This window comes from Saccostrea cucullata, unplaced genomic scaffold (assembly GCF_032062105.1).
Source record: "Saccostrea cucullata isolate Sc308-1 unplaced genomic scaffold, CSIRO_AGI_Scuc_v1 ctg5697, whole genome shotgun sequence".
In the NCBI taxonomy this organism is placed as follows: domain Eukaryota; kingdom Metazoa; phylum Mollusca; class Bivalvia; order Ostreida; family Ostreidae; genus Saccostrea; species Saccostrea cuccullata.
In genome coordinates this window covers 24,391-37,250 of record NW_026929805.1, presented here as the reverse complement: position 1 = coordinate 37,250, position 12,860 = coordinate 24,391, and the positions used below count along the sequence as shown (strand labels likewise).

At 32.5% G+C, this 12,860-nt stretch overlaps 1 protein-coding gene across 2 annotated transcripts; it reads left to right on the top strand.

Annotated features, from left to right (window-relative positions):
- Positions 1 to 3,287: 3,287 nt before the first annotated feature.
- On the top strand, positions 3,288 to 12,319 carry LOC134282222 (uncharacterized). Of its 2 annotated transcripts, XM_062764654.1 has the most exons (6): positions 3,288 to 3,477; positions 3,811 to 4,046; positions 6,059 to 6,107; positions 9,620 to 10,162; positions 10,311 to 10,438; positions 11,988 to 12,319. In XM_062764654.1, exons 1-6 carry the CDS (start codon positions 3,354 to 3,356, stop codon positions 12,012 to 12,014), a joined length of 1,107 nt encoding a protein of 368 aa, XP_062620638.1. In that variant the 5' UTR covers positions 3,288 to 3,353; the 3' UTR covers positions 12,015 to 12,319. The 2 variants fall into 2 exon arrangements, with proteins under 2 accessions (XP_062620638.1, XP_062620636.1); XM_062764652.1 differs by lacking the exon at positions 11,988 to 12,319 and having other exon boundaries at positions 10,311 to 11,729.
- The last annotated feature ends 541 nt before the right edge of the window (positions 12,320 to 12,860 follow it).

Here is a 12,860-nt window from a genome sequence, read left to right as displayed (position 1 = left end):
CGGCCTCCAAGTCCCTTGGTGGGATTCGATTCCGCGACGTAAGGATTGACTCTTTACCTCGCGACTCTATAGAAAGATGCTCTAACCACTGAGCCACGCGGGCGACACTTTGGCTATAGAATCATAAATAAAAAAAAATCATAAATATAAAAAAATAAAAGTCTATATGTTGTTTCACTTCTTATTTCTGCACTTCAAATATGATCATGCTTTGCAAAATTTTAATGTTCATATTGTAAAATTATGCAGAATGATACAGATGTATTTTTTTATATAAATTCCTGCGTAAAATGATAATTGATAAAATCCAATTAATAGCATTTTTCATTTTCTCATCTGCCAGTGATTTGAATTTTATAAATGATTATGGTATAACAATTTTTAACAAGACTTTCAATTAGAAATTTAATCAAATCATATGCATACATGTACTAGATTATAAACTTCCAATTTTTCAAAGTTACTAAGTTATTATCGGAAAGGACTGCATTAATGGACAAACTTATTGTAAGAGAGACAAGTTGATTCCTGTCAACAACCACATCCCTCAATACCAAGTTTTTGTTAAAATGTTAAATATTTATGCACCCGAATTTATTTATTATTTTTGTCCTGTCTGTCTGTCTGTTATTCTGTTTGTATGTTGTCAACTTTAACCTTCGCCATAACTTTTGAACCGTTCGAGATAGAGACTTCATATTTGGAATGCTTACTCCACTAACTTAACACTTTCAACTGACACCAAGGTCAATGACCCTGTGAACTTGAACTGTATGCTAAAAATAGATTTTTCGAACTTTCGCCCTAACTTCTGAACCATAGGGAATAGACTTTATATTTGGTATGCATACTTCACTAGTTAAATGCTTTCAATTGACACCAAGGTCAAAGACCTTGTTACCTTGACTGTAACTTATATGCTAAAAATAGCTTTTTTCGAACTTCGTTGCCGCCGGGCGCATAGTGTTTCACAAACACATCTTTTTTTTTTCTTTTTTCCTAAATATATATAGTTTAACAAAAAAAAATAAATCGGAAAAATTGTATAAAAAAAATAAAGGATTGCTTTTGTTTGGTAAATAACAACAAAAACTGATCTAAGGGAATAAGTTTGTACAAAATGGTTGCCATGGCAACGGAATTGTTTAATACAATTTTTATTAAAAATCATTTTAGGGTATCCAATTGCAAAATATAAATATAAACATTTATGGAAGATTTTGTAGATGCTACCAAAATAACAGATTTCTTAATTGTCAATAAAGCCATATTTTCATATATAAAGGAATAAGTTTGAATACAGTTCCGATGGTAATGGAATACCTATTAAATTTAAAATATATTTTTTTAGTAAAATAGTCACTTTGACATATCCCAAAGTATACATACTTTCATTAACTTAAGACAATATAGTTGGTATCAAAATTAAAGATCAGTTAAATGACAAAAGATGGCATTAGAATCCAGATTTAGAAGTCTGAAGGTGTATGTTTTTGACGACGGTTTCCATGGCAACGGAACGCCTGAACAAATTAAATATATATTTTTAGTAACATCCTTGCCTTATCCCTCTCCATAGTAAAAATAAACATTTTCTAAATGGGGGCCTTAAATGGCCCTTACCCTATATACTTCTTTAAAATAGTTAAAATTTGCTTCTTGATTAAAAAAAATGCACGCATACAGTATAATATATGGGGACAACAGATACATTCATTTTTGCAGTAAAAATCAAAGGAATGCCAGTACCGAAAGGAAAAAAAACTAGTTTCTTTACAATATTAAAATCATTACCTAATGTACACGTTTCTCTACATACAAAATTCAATGCAAACGGTATCATACAGGATCGGAAGACTTTTTTGTTGCCATGGCAACAAGAGTCTAGATATTATTCTTTTTTCTTCTTATTTCTTCTCCGGTACTTTTTGTCCGCGAGTATTCTCAGAAACTGTTCACCGAACTTACATGTAACTAAAACTTTTTAGGGTTAATAGGTGTGTAGTGTAGGTGGTGGGAACGAAGGTCATTTTGCACGCATACGCATGCACGTGAGTGTGCGTAATATGAGTGAAATGACATATACTTATTATGGCCATAACTTTTACATTTTGTAATGATATAATTTGAAACTCCTTATGTATAGATATATTTATAGTGTAGATAATGTGACCCTGTCAAATTAGCACGAACTCACGCGCATGCACGTGCGCTTCGCTGTGATTGACTGAAACAAAATTCTTAATTTCTTTTTTGTTTTGTGACAAAATGGTTTGAAATTCAAAACATAGTCAATCATAAGGATATTCTACAATATGATATAGAAAAAATTTCATGAAATCACGCGCATGCACGTGTGCTGCAATCTGATTGGCTGGAACTTTAAATAGCAATATCTCCTTTGTTTTTTGACGAAATGGTTTGAAATTTAAAACATAATCATGCATTACAATATCCTACAATATGATATAGAAAAATTTTCATAAAATCACGCGATTGCACATGCGCTGCAATCTGATTGGCTTAAACTTTAAATAGCTACAAATCCTTTGATTTTCACCCAAACAGGCTGGGCTTTAGAACATAGATAGATACATGTATAAGGGACTCCTACAAGAAGGTATGATCATCTTGCACATGCACGCAGTTTGTCTTTTTTAATGAAGCTTACAGGGAATATGGCACCAAAAGGGAGTTGTGGTGCGTTTGGGAAATATCTGTAACGGTCTCCGTTACAATTAGCACTAGTTGATTATAGGATGAAAATGCATTAACTTTTTAAAAATCTTCTCCTCTGCTTCAGAGTAGTAAACTGAAGAACTATGTACATATTTATAACGAGGCAGGATGTCTCTTCTAAGAATGTGAATTTCAGGCCCCAGAGTTACGGGGTTTGGTGTTAGGACGGGGCACAACAGGTTATATCGTGAAAATGCATTAATTATCTGAAAATCTTCTCTGCTCCTGATTGGGGCTCTATTGATTATGATGAGGAAGTAAATTTCACTAGGCCCCAGGGTCAGGAGTTCTGGTATCATTTAGAATGGGGCTGGGGCTTGATTGATTTCATAGTGAAAATGCAATAATTCTTTGAAATGTTCTTCCCCGTTCCTGGATATTAAACAAATTAACTACGTTACTTAGTTATGATGACACCTCAAACTTTGCTTTGGGGATGTCATGTTTTACATGTAGTATGTTTATCTAATATTGATGTAGAATCACTTTCATGCATGTTTATTTGCAAAAACACTGCCTTAAACACACTTTTCCTATATCTAGGAGATGTAGAACAATCATCGGTTGATTTTTTGGATCGATTCCGGAGATTAGTAAAAGTATCGAAAGATGCCATGAAAATATACTTTGACCGAACTATCAAACCAGAGGATTTAAAAAAATGTCTTCATAACAACGAAGAGATGTTCAGAAAGTTAAGAGTATTGCCAGAGATAGAAAGGAAGAAAATGTATCCAAGTAAATTTGCGTCTCTCTCTCTTTCTCTCTCTCTCTCTTACATCCCCTCCCCACACATATACCTTTACCTACACCCTTACACACATACACCTTCAAATCTATGACATCACATCCACAACTTTACAGATCACCTTCACCCTAAAAACCCACATAAACTCTCATGGTATACATCGGCTTGAATAGCAGTTTCAATGGCAAGTCCTCCTACTAGTTATTTGTGAAATAAATACATGTAAACATAAATACATTTCTTTCATTTTGTTAAAAATAATTATATACTTTAATTATATACATATATATTATATAAAAATAATCATATGATTATATTTTTAGAAAACAAAGATCCAACATCAGAAGATTTTGACATAACTCTCATGTATAAAATTTTGAGGAATACAAGATTAGTCAGTCAACCTAACAGTGGTTGGGGAAATACTCCACAATTCGAAGATCAGTCATATTCAGATCATGTGGAAAGAGTGCGCCTTCAAAGGAACTGGACGCAACACCTAACTGATGAAAGAATGGGCAACAGAGAGTTTATTTTGCGGGGTACTGACCTTTCCCTGGTAAAGTACATGAATTGTTCATTAAATAGTCATTTATGCATCATAAATATTTGCATCGACAATAATGTATAAAGGGAAACTGAAGCCTGCTTATAAATAATTCTTTTGAGTAAGGGAGGACCACAATAGCGTTTTTTTTTAGATAGGGGATGTTTTTCGAACAAATAGAGTAGAAGAATAAAATATACTTCACACAACGCCGCTGGGGGGTCAGGTAATTTATTTTTGTTTGGACGGGTTAGAAGACGAATTAAAAAAATCCTTCGGAGGAATACAAAATTCGATTGGACAAATTTATTACTTGTTAGCATTTGTTTGGACATAATTAAATTGTTTGGAGGAATGGGCACTTTGTTCAAAAGAATTCGATATGTTCAATGACAATTACATATAATCATCTCTTAGGGACATATTAGAAAGTAAATTCGTTCGTACGATTCAGAAATTCATTAGGAAAAATTAATTATCTGTTTGAATGATTTAAAATTTGTTCGGAGGAACTTGAAAATTCCTTTCGACGAATTAGATAACTGTAGAAAATTATAAAGTTATACGGAAGAATTCATTTTTTGATTAGACAAATTCATTATTTGTCTGGACGAATTCGTTATTTGTTTGGACAATGAAGGATATGGAGATAACAAACAGTATACAATATCAAAGTCCATAAAACAATTCAAAATAGGAGTAGAGCAAACACGGACCTCCAAAACATTGGAGGTGGGATCAGGTGCCATGGAGGCGTGAGATCGTCTGCTAATTAGTAACACACACTGTGTGCTCTTTGTCATAGTTGGGAATAACAGAAAAAAAATTAACTTCTTTTTCAAGTAAATTTATCCAAGTATGAAACAGACTATGTGTTATCTTTAATTTCAAGCTCACCAGGATACATCGTATTGACAAAGGAATGGATTAACCATTTTTACAATACGTCATCGATATATCTAAATGTATGTCTGAAGGCAACAACAAATGTTTTCCTCATTTCACGTAAAAGATTTTGCACAAATTCTGCTTAATATGAATATAAAAACAGGACTGCAAAAAACGGACCGCAATTTATACCCTTGGGAATTCCAATAGATTGCTCGAGGACCTGACCCTATGACCAAATACGTCAGTTCCATTTTTATTGAAAAAGCAGCTGTCAATGATATCAAAAAGCCTGGCCTTAAATTTTATTTAGATATCTAGACAAATTAATTACTTAGAGAGATGCAATCCTCAAGTTTTTATGCCTAGTACATTATACAAAAATACAAGTGGTCACTGACAATCTGGCACAACCAGGTAAAGGTAGTTTGCAAGAAACACATGATGATAATTAATAACAAAGATAATGTCTGTCATTCAGAAAGTATATTATTACGTTATTTGTTTTTCATATCTTGACTTGAAATCAATATTAACTTTGCATCCCTTTTCTATTAGATTTTTTAGGCATCAAAACAAGTATTCTGTATGCATATTATTTCTCCGTAGCAAGTTTAAACATTTCCTTGGTCTATACCAGTTTTTTCAAGGGCAAAATTTCGTAGAATGTTGGAGAAAGACCTCCTCTTTTTGACAGCATATTAAAGCGTTAAATGTGCATAGATATATATTTGAAGTTAATATATCTGTAAAATATTCCGACTTATATATTGTAATAGCATTTCACATGAAAATAAGTTAAAAATCTTGTTTCATCTAAAAGTTGTACTCCTAGACCTGGACTTTTAGAAGAATTTTTTAAATAGGATATGAAAGCACTAAGATTCTATTTTATTTTAATGCTTCAAATATAACACTTAAGTGTTGATCAATTAATTGGTATATCTATAGGGCCATTTTATGCATAAAGTGAACCGACTTCTTTGTTTGTCGGTTTGACGAGAGGCCAGTATTTTAATGTTAAAGAATATCACTTCCATACTCTTTTCATAGAAACATTTCCTATCATACTGAATCGATAGCCTTGAATTAGTTAGCATTCTTTTAATTCTAATTTGATTTAATTTTGATTTCAGGCAATATTGAAATTGAGCGATGATCAATTAATGGAAGAAGTTATGAAAGGTAATCTCTCTCTCTCTCTCTCTCTCTCTCTCTCTCTCTCTCTCTCTCTCTCTATGTGTGTGTGAGGATGTGTGCGGGTAAGAGAGGGTGGGTGTGTGTGTGAGGGTGAAAGGGTGTGTGTGTAAGAATGAGAGAGAGAGGGTGTGTGTGTGAGAATGAGAGAGAGAGGGTGTGTGAGGGTGTGTGTGTGTGTGTGAAAGAGATAGAGATGTAGAGTGAGTGAGGGTTTGTGTGTGAGCAGTTTTTACTCATTTCCTAAACAATACAGTCCTTTGACAGGTAACACTAAAGTTATGATTTTTTTTTCAAATTTGGAAACTTTTGGCTTTTTTGGTTTCGAACATTTTCCCCTGATCACGTTAAATATATCGTCTATTTATGTCCTTACCTCTTTTACTTTCCCGTAGTACGCACCCCCCCCCCCCTCCACTACGTTTTGTGAGGAAAATGCTTGAACTCGTTTTGCCGAAATGTAAATTGTCATTTTGAAGCTGTTGCCCCTCTTCCCACAGTGTTTGTCGTTGTACGGTTGACACCCACAATTTTCAACACTTAAAAAAATTGGTGCAGAGAACTTACAGTTGTACAATGTGCCTTGAAGTATTTCGAGTTCGGGCATTTTATTTTGAAATGGATTATTCCCTCTTCCTTGAAAAAAAAAAAACATAGCTAAGGGCTGTTACGTATTTACTAGTGATGCTTAAAAGTATATGCTACAATTCCGTCTCAATTCAGATATTTTTTTAAACTTTTGAAATTGCTATTATACATGTAAGTTCCTATTATATTTTCAGCTGTCTTGTGACATTTCTGATCTCCAATGAATTTCTAATTAATTTAAATAGCTGTAAAAAGAACCTCAACTTTTTGGATTCAATTGCATAAATTATATCCTTTCTTATTTCATTTTTATTAGAAAAGATTTCAAGAATCTTAAAAAATCATGTCTAATTTTTTTTTACATTGTTATTCGTATGCATGTACATATAAATTCCACTTGTATTAATATTCTTTTGTTTGAAATACAGTAAATATCTACCTAACCTTTATGTTCCTAAATAAAGATTCTTTACATTCTTCTGATGAGAAGGGAAAACGTTAAGACAAAAAACCTTGATAATTTGCTTAGGGTTTTCAATTTGCAGGTTTATGAAATATTACCCCCCCCCCCACCCACCACACCCCCTTCCCCTCAACAAAAACTTACGAATAATTCTTTTTGCTATTGTCATATTGGTTCATTAATGTTCTTTAAGTATTGATTGTTTCATCAAGAAAAAAAAACTGAAAAGCCATTACTAAAAGTTATTGATTAATTGAATAACAAAAGCAATGGGAAAGGGAATTCTTCGAAAAAGAAAGTAATGGGATAGGGCAACCCCCTTTCACTCCATTCTAATAAAACTCATCCAAATAAAACAATGTTTTATCGAATTCAGTGTGAGTTGTCTGCAGGGGTCTGAGATTCCGAAAACGTTCGGTTGAAGGAAGAGTAAAAAACACAAAAAGAGATCTAATGAATGCGGAATGAAATCACGCAGATATCTTAGCAAGCTATAGAGACAGCAAAGAAAAAAATGAAAAGAATTATATTCATTGTTGCTGGTCTCGTTGGAAGACAAGATGAATAAGTATGTAAAGAAAGATGCATGTATTCTGGGTGAAATTATATATATATATATATATATATATATATATATATATATATATATATATATATATATATATATATATATATATATATATATATATATATATATCCTAAATGTATGCATGTCGGATCTACCAAGTAGATACAAGGTCACGGATGGAAATTTATATAAAGCACTAAAAATGATCAGCGCACGAACAATAAAAAAATGTCAAATTTTCGGGACGCCCTGTCCCTTCCTCAGGACAAAGAAAAAAAATACATATTTGGTCAAAATTTGGTCAGGAAATATGTCAATTTCCGATTTTAAATCGACTTCTGCACCATCTAGTGGCCTCTATGTAAGCCTTGAATCTAGATGAGTGATCGTTTTAAAGTAAGCGTTATTTTTACCTCTTAACTACAAACTATCACAATTTTAATTTACCAGTGTTCTGATTTTTACATCAAATGAGGGGCCATATTCGGCCGTTACCCTATCTTGTCCTTTGGTACTCTAACTGATTTACTTTAGTGAAAACTTTGAACTGTGGTTTACTATAATTCAAACTTTCACTGTAAAAAAAAATAGCTAGTTAAAGTCACTAAGGAGACTAGTAAATTTATTGTCCATACAATCACTACCTTAAAAGCAGTTTTACTAGGTATTGGGTATATTTACTAGAAAAGATTAGTAAATCTAATATTGATAAGTAACTTTCACTATGTATGTAAGTAACTATACGACCCCGCTTCAAAGCTCACTATCTTAGCCAGTAAACTGAAAGATTACTAATCGTGACAAACGCTTTACGATGCTCACTAGCTAAATTCACCAGGTTTTTCCTTCAGTGTTGATGTACATTGTGCTATAGTTAAAACTTTGATTTACAATAGTAAAATCTTTCACAAAAATACAAACATGGATCTGTGATTATGTATATAGCCAAGATACAATTTTAAAACCGCCATGTTTTATTGAAGAAATTGAAGAATTAAATCGAGGTGTCAATCACGCCAGGTGTTGCCATGATATAGATTGCTCGGTGCTTAATGGTCCTGAGTGCCAAAGCAAAGATCAAAATTTAAAACCCTTTACCGGCAAAATGCTGGTGTCTCTACATGAGTGAAAAATTCTCGAAAGGGACGTAAAACTACAATCAATCCATAAACCAACAAAGGAATGGACTCGGTAAAAACAAGTAATATTCTTATTCACAAAAGGGTCCAGTCTTGTATTTCGCTATATTTTAAATTAAAGACTATACATTGTACATGTATTTGCTATGAATACACATCGACTTTTGCCTGTAAACTTTTTAAAATTACACGAAATTACACGAAATAAAACATCACAGACCTTGGTATAAAAAAAATTGAAACCTAATCCTCCAACGTGTTCATGTTCTTCTTTATCCTATAACATAGTCCTCCTTGACACGTTATCACAGGTGACGTAAATATAGAAATATAGTTAATAAAGTGGACTGTAGATCATTTATTTTAAAAAGTCCTTAAATATAGAACAACGATCCTTCAGAATGTGTCATAATTTCAAATATTTTGTGGATTTTGTGGAAGATAACACCAGGCGATGGGCCAAACATGAAAGAGAAAACATTTACATTCAGTCAGAATTGATTAAATGTATCAGATTTATGTGAAAATCGCTCATTACATTGTAGGTGATTGAGGGGCAATTTGAAAACAATCATTCATTATGAATTCAATAATCCATAAGTGAAAAAAAGTGTGTCAATGATTGGTCATGGCATGGGGTTTATCCTTGTTCATATAATTTATGCGTTACATCTGGACTTCAGAATAATTAAAAGATAAACTGTTTGTAACTGAAGTATAAATTAGATAAATTCCTTCGTAGATGGATACCTTTGGCGAACTATAAAGACAACAATAGCAATTGAAGTCAAGAATGAAGAAGAGAAATCTGCTATGGATGCCATGTGCAAAAGAATGGTTAACACACTGGAAGACTGTATAGATGTTTTTTCGGAAAACTCAACACCCGGAGAAGTGCTGGAAATGCTTACATTTGTCGAAAATAGTTTGGAAATCATAAACACAGAACATTTACCTCTTATATCAAACAAGGTTGAAAAGAAATTGGAAGAATGGAAACGGAAAAATCCACCAAACCTATTGATGCATAAGTCTTGCGTTAAACTTTACAGAAAGTGTTACATGCAATATGCATGCGCCATAACGAAAGCATCCGCGGGATCCATTATCCTTTTAATGCGTTTCTCAAATCTGGCGGGATTTATGAGATTTTTAGAAGACAGTGGCAATGGAAAATTTGCTTCATCTGTTATGTGTTTATTTGGTTCAGATACAACCTTTCAGAAATACCAGAAGAAATCTACTGACATTAGCTGTCATACTGAATTGTATGTAAATGAAAAAGGTAATTCATACACAACATGATCCAAAATATTTTTAAGCTAAGTATTAATTATACCTTGTATATTTTGAATTAATTGTAAAGTATGGCAATATAATCATCTGTAGTTTTGCAATATTATAAACACTTCATTTCAATTATACGTTTTTAGAAAACGCCAAAATTCTCCTTAAGGAAACGACTGCTAGACAGACAAAAGGAATAAGAGTAAGCGAAAGGAGTGCAACGATAAAATCGATCCCTGACCAGCAGTGTATCAGAAAACCATCAGAAGCAACGGTAACCTTTTCTGGCAACAAAGTTTCTAAAAACATGTTTATATTCATTACACTGTACATGTACAAGAATTGATCCAAAGTTGTGGATACACATATTGAATTCCTTCAATGATACCGTATAATATTTTTTTAAAAAATCATTACAGTAACACTTTAACAGTTACCATATATATGGACGTTTGAAAATGCAGGGAAAAGATTCATTTCTCTAATTAAAATAATTTAATTCACCATACTGTTTGTGATAAGGGCGCGTTAAATGTCAAATAATAGGAAAATGATGTCATAATACATACATTAAATAGCTTCGAGGGCAGCATACCAGAATATTTGCTTTATTTGTCCTGTTTCATGGTAGAATGTCTTCAGTTTGCAAACCTTTTATCATGTTTGTTGAATTTAAAGAACTTTTCTCCTCAATTAAATTATCTAATTCCTCTGAATTCAAATAAACAATTCGCAGACGTTGTCACGACTTTTTAACTTTCACAGAACTGTTTACGTTTGCTTAGCAACTGCCTTTATGAATTTCGAACCCGATGTATTTAATATGCAGAATGATTGCACGGGAGGGAATATAACTGTGTTCGGGAGGGCAATATAACTGTTTCCGGTGAAAAATAACTATATCCGGCGTGATTCGGCAGTTTTTTTTTCAGGGAATATAGATAAAAATGTTATATTTGTGATATAATTGGAAAAATTATTCAAAAATATTATATTAAATAACCTTTGCTTTAACTCTAACTAGATATTTTGTTTGATATCGATTATTTGCTAGTCAAGTAGATAGCTAGTTATATAGCTTAAAATTTGGTCAGTTGATAAGCTTTGTAGAAATCTTGGAAGCACTTGGACTAAGACCGATACAGCTGTATCAATAATGATAGAAGCAGAAGAACGGTACTCCAATGAACCGGTTTTCGCGTGATGTAAGATATTTAAGGATAATAAAACTTTTCGTGATGATGAAAGGTCTAGCCGTCTGTTGGAGGGTCCACCTCCCTCGTTAGCAAATTGAGACGAGTTATAGAAGTGGACGGACAATGCCCTATGCTTGATCATGCTACTGAAATCGAACATCAAACGAACAACAGAACATATTTTGATTAAAGATCATAATATGAAGAAGTATCTGTGCTTCCTCAAAAGCAGAAATGTATAGAATTAAGTGTTCCGTATAATTTAAGAGCCGATTTGAACGTGAGGGTAATATGCTCCTTGTACGTGTTGTGACATATCTAATTTGACATAACGTCTTCCTGGGATTAACAGTGTCCATTTTAAGAAAACTCGCATTTCATTTCTTGTACATTTACTTGGAAAGTGGTGAAAGTTTCCAGTATTATTTCTGCTTGAATCACGTCACAATAAAATTTTTAATTTCACAGAGTTTTGGAAAAATCAATATGTGTCCATCTATTTACATAATTATAAATCGTAACTGCACAAGAAAATTGTGTCGGACAAAAAATAATTTTATATTTGGTGTATTTTGTAAGCTACTCAGAACTAAAACTACTATTACTGTTGTTCTTTTTTTAATGAAGGCTTACCTAAGATTTGGACGGAGATAAGTTCGACCACGAAAAGAAAAGGAACTATTGAGTAGTTAATTGAAAAGGGAACGAATAATTGACAAGGAAGAAAGCTTGGATTTGATTTACAGATTATTTAAAGATGTAATTTAAGAGATGATGGTATCTGTAACATAAACGTAGTTATTTCTTATATGTGCAATTTATTAGTTTTTTCATTAGTAATTAAAACATGTTTTGAGCACACTTCAGTTGAAAGCTCTAGTGAACTTTTCTGATCACGTCTTGTTTAACATCCTTCTGTCTGTCTTTCTGTTTAGTAAGCTATCTGTCTGTCTTTTTTCTAGTTCGACCATCATTTTTATTCCCTTCTTTTTAATTTTTTCTGAAGAACCATTTAGAGGATATATAACAAAAATAAGACCAAATCACCCTTTGCTATTTGGGATTTTAATAATTCAAATAAAGGGTGAAACCTTATTTCGAGGGGAGATAAGAAGAAGAAAGAGAACGTAGTGTGGGACCATGATTTTTTAAACTCTTCTCAAAACTCTTTTTGTTAAAGCTTCCTGAAGTACTTTAAATTATTTACTAACAAATCATGGCTTTTGTTGGTATCTTTGGGTTACAATAAGGATAAATATTATATCACAATGATTATCGATAAGGCTAGTAAAAGGGTACTTTATAACCATCTTTTTCCTTTTCTTAATTCTAAATCAAAGTAAATCAGTCAGTTATTATTTTTTTAGTGTTTGCGCAATAGACGTACATTGTATTTTTATGACAAAGTATATAATAAACATAATAAAATAATATACAATTTTCTATATATCTATATTAGTCCTGGTCCAAGTCCCTCTGACTTATATCATTGTCTGGAGC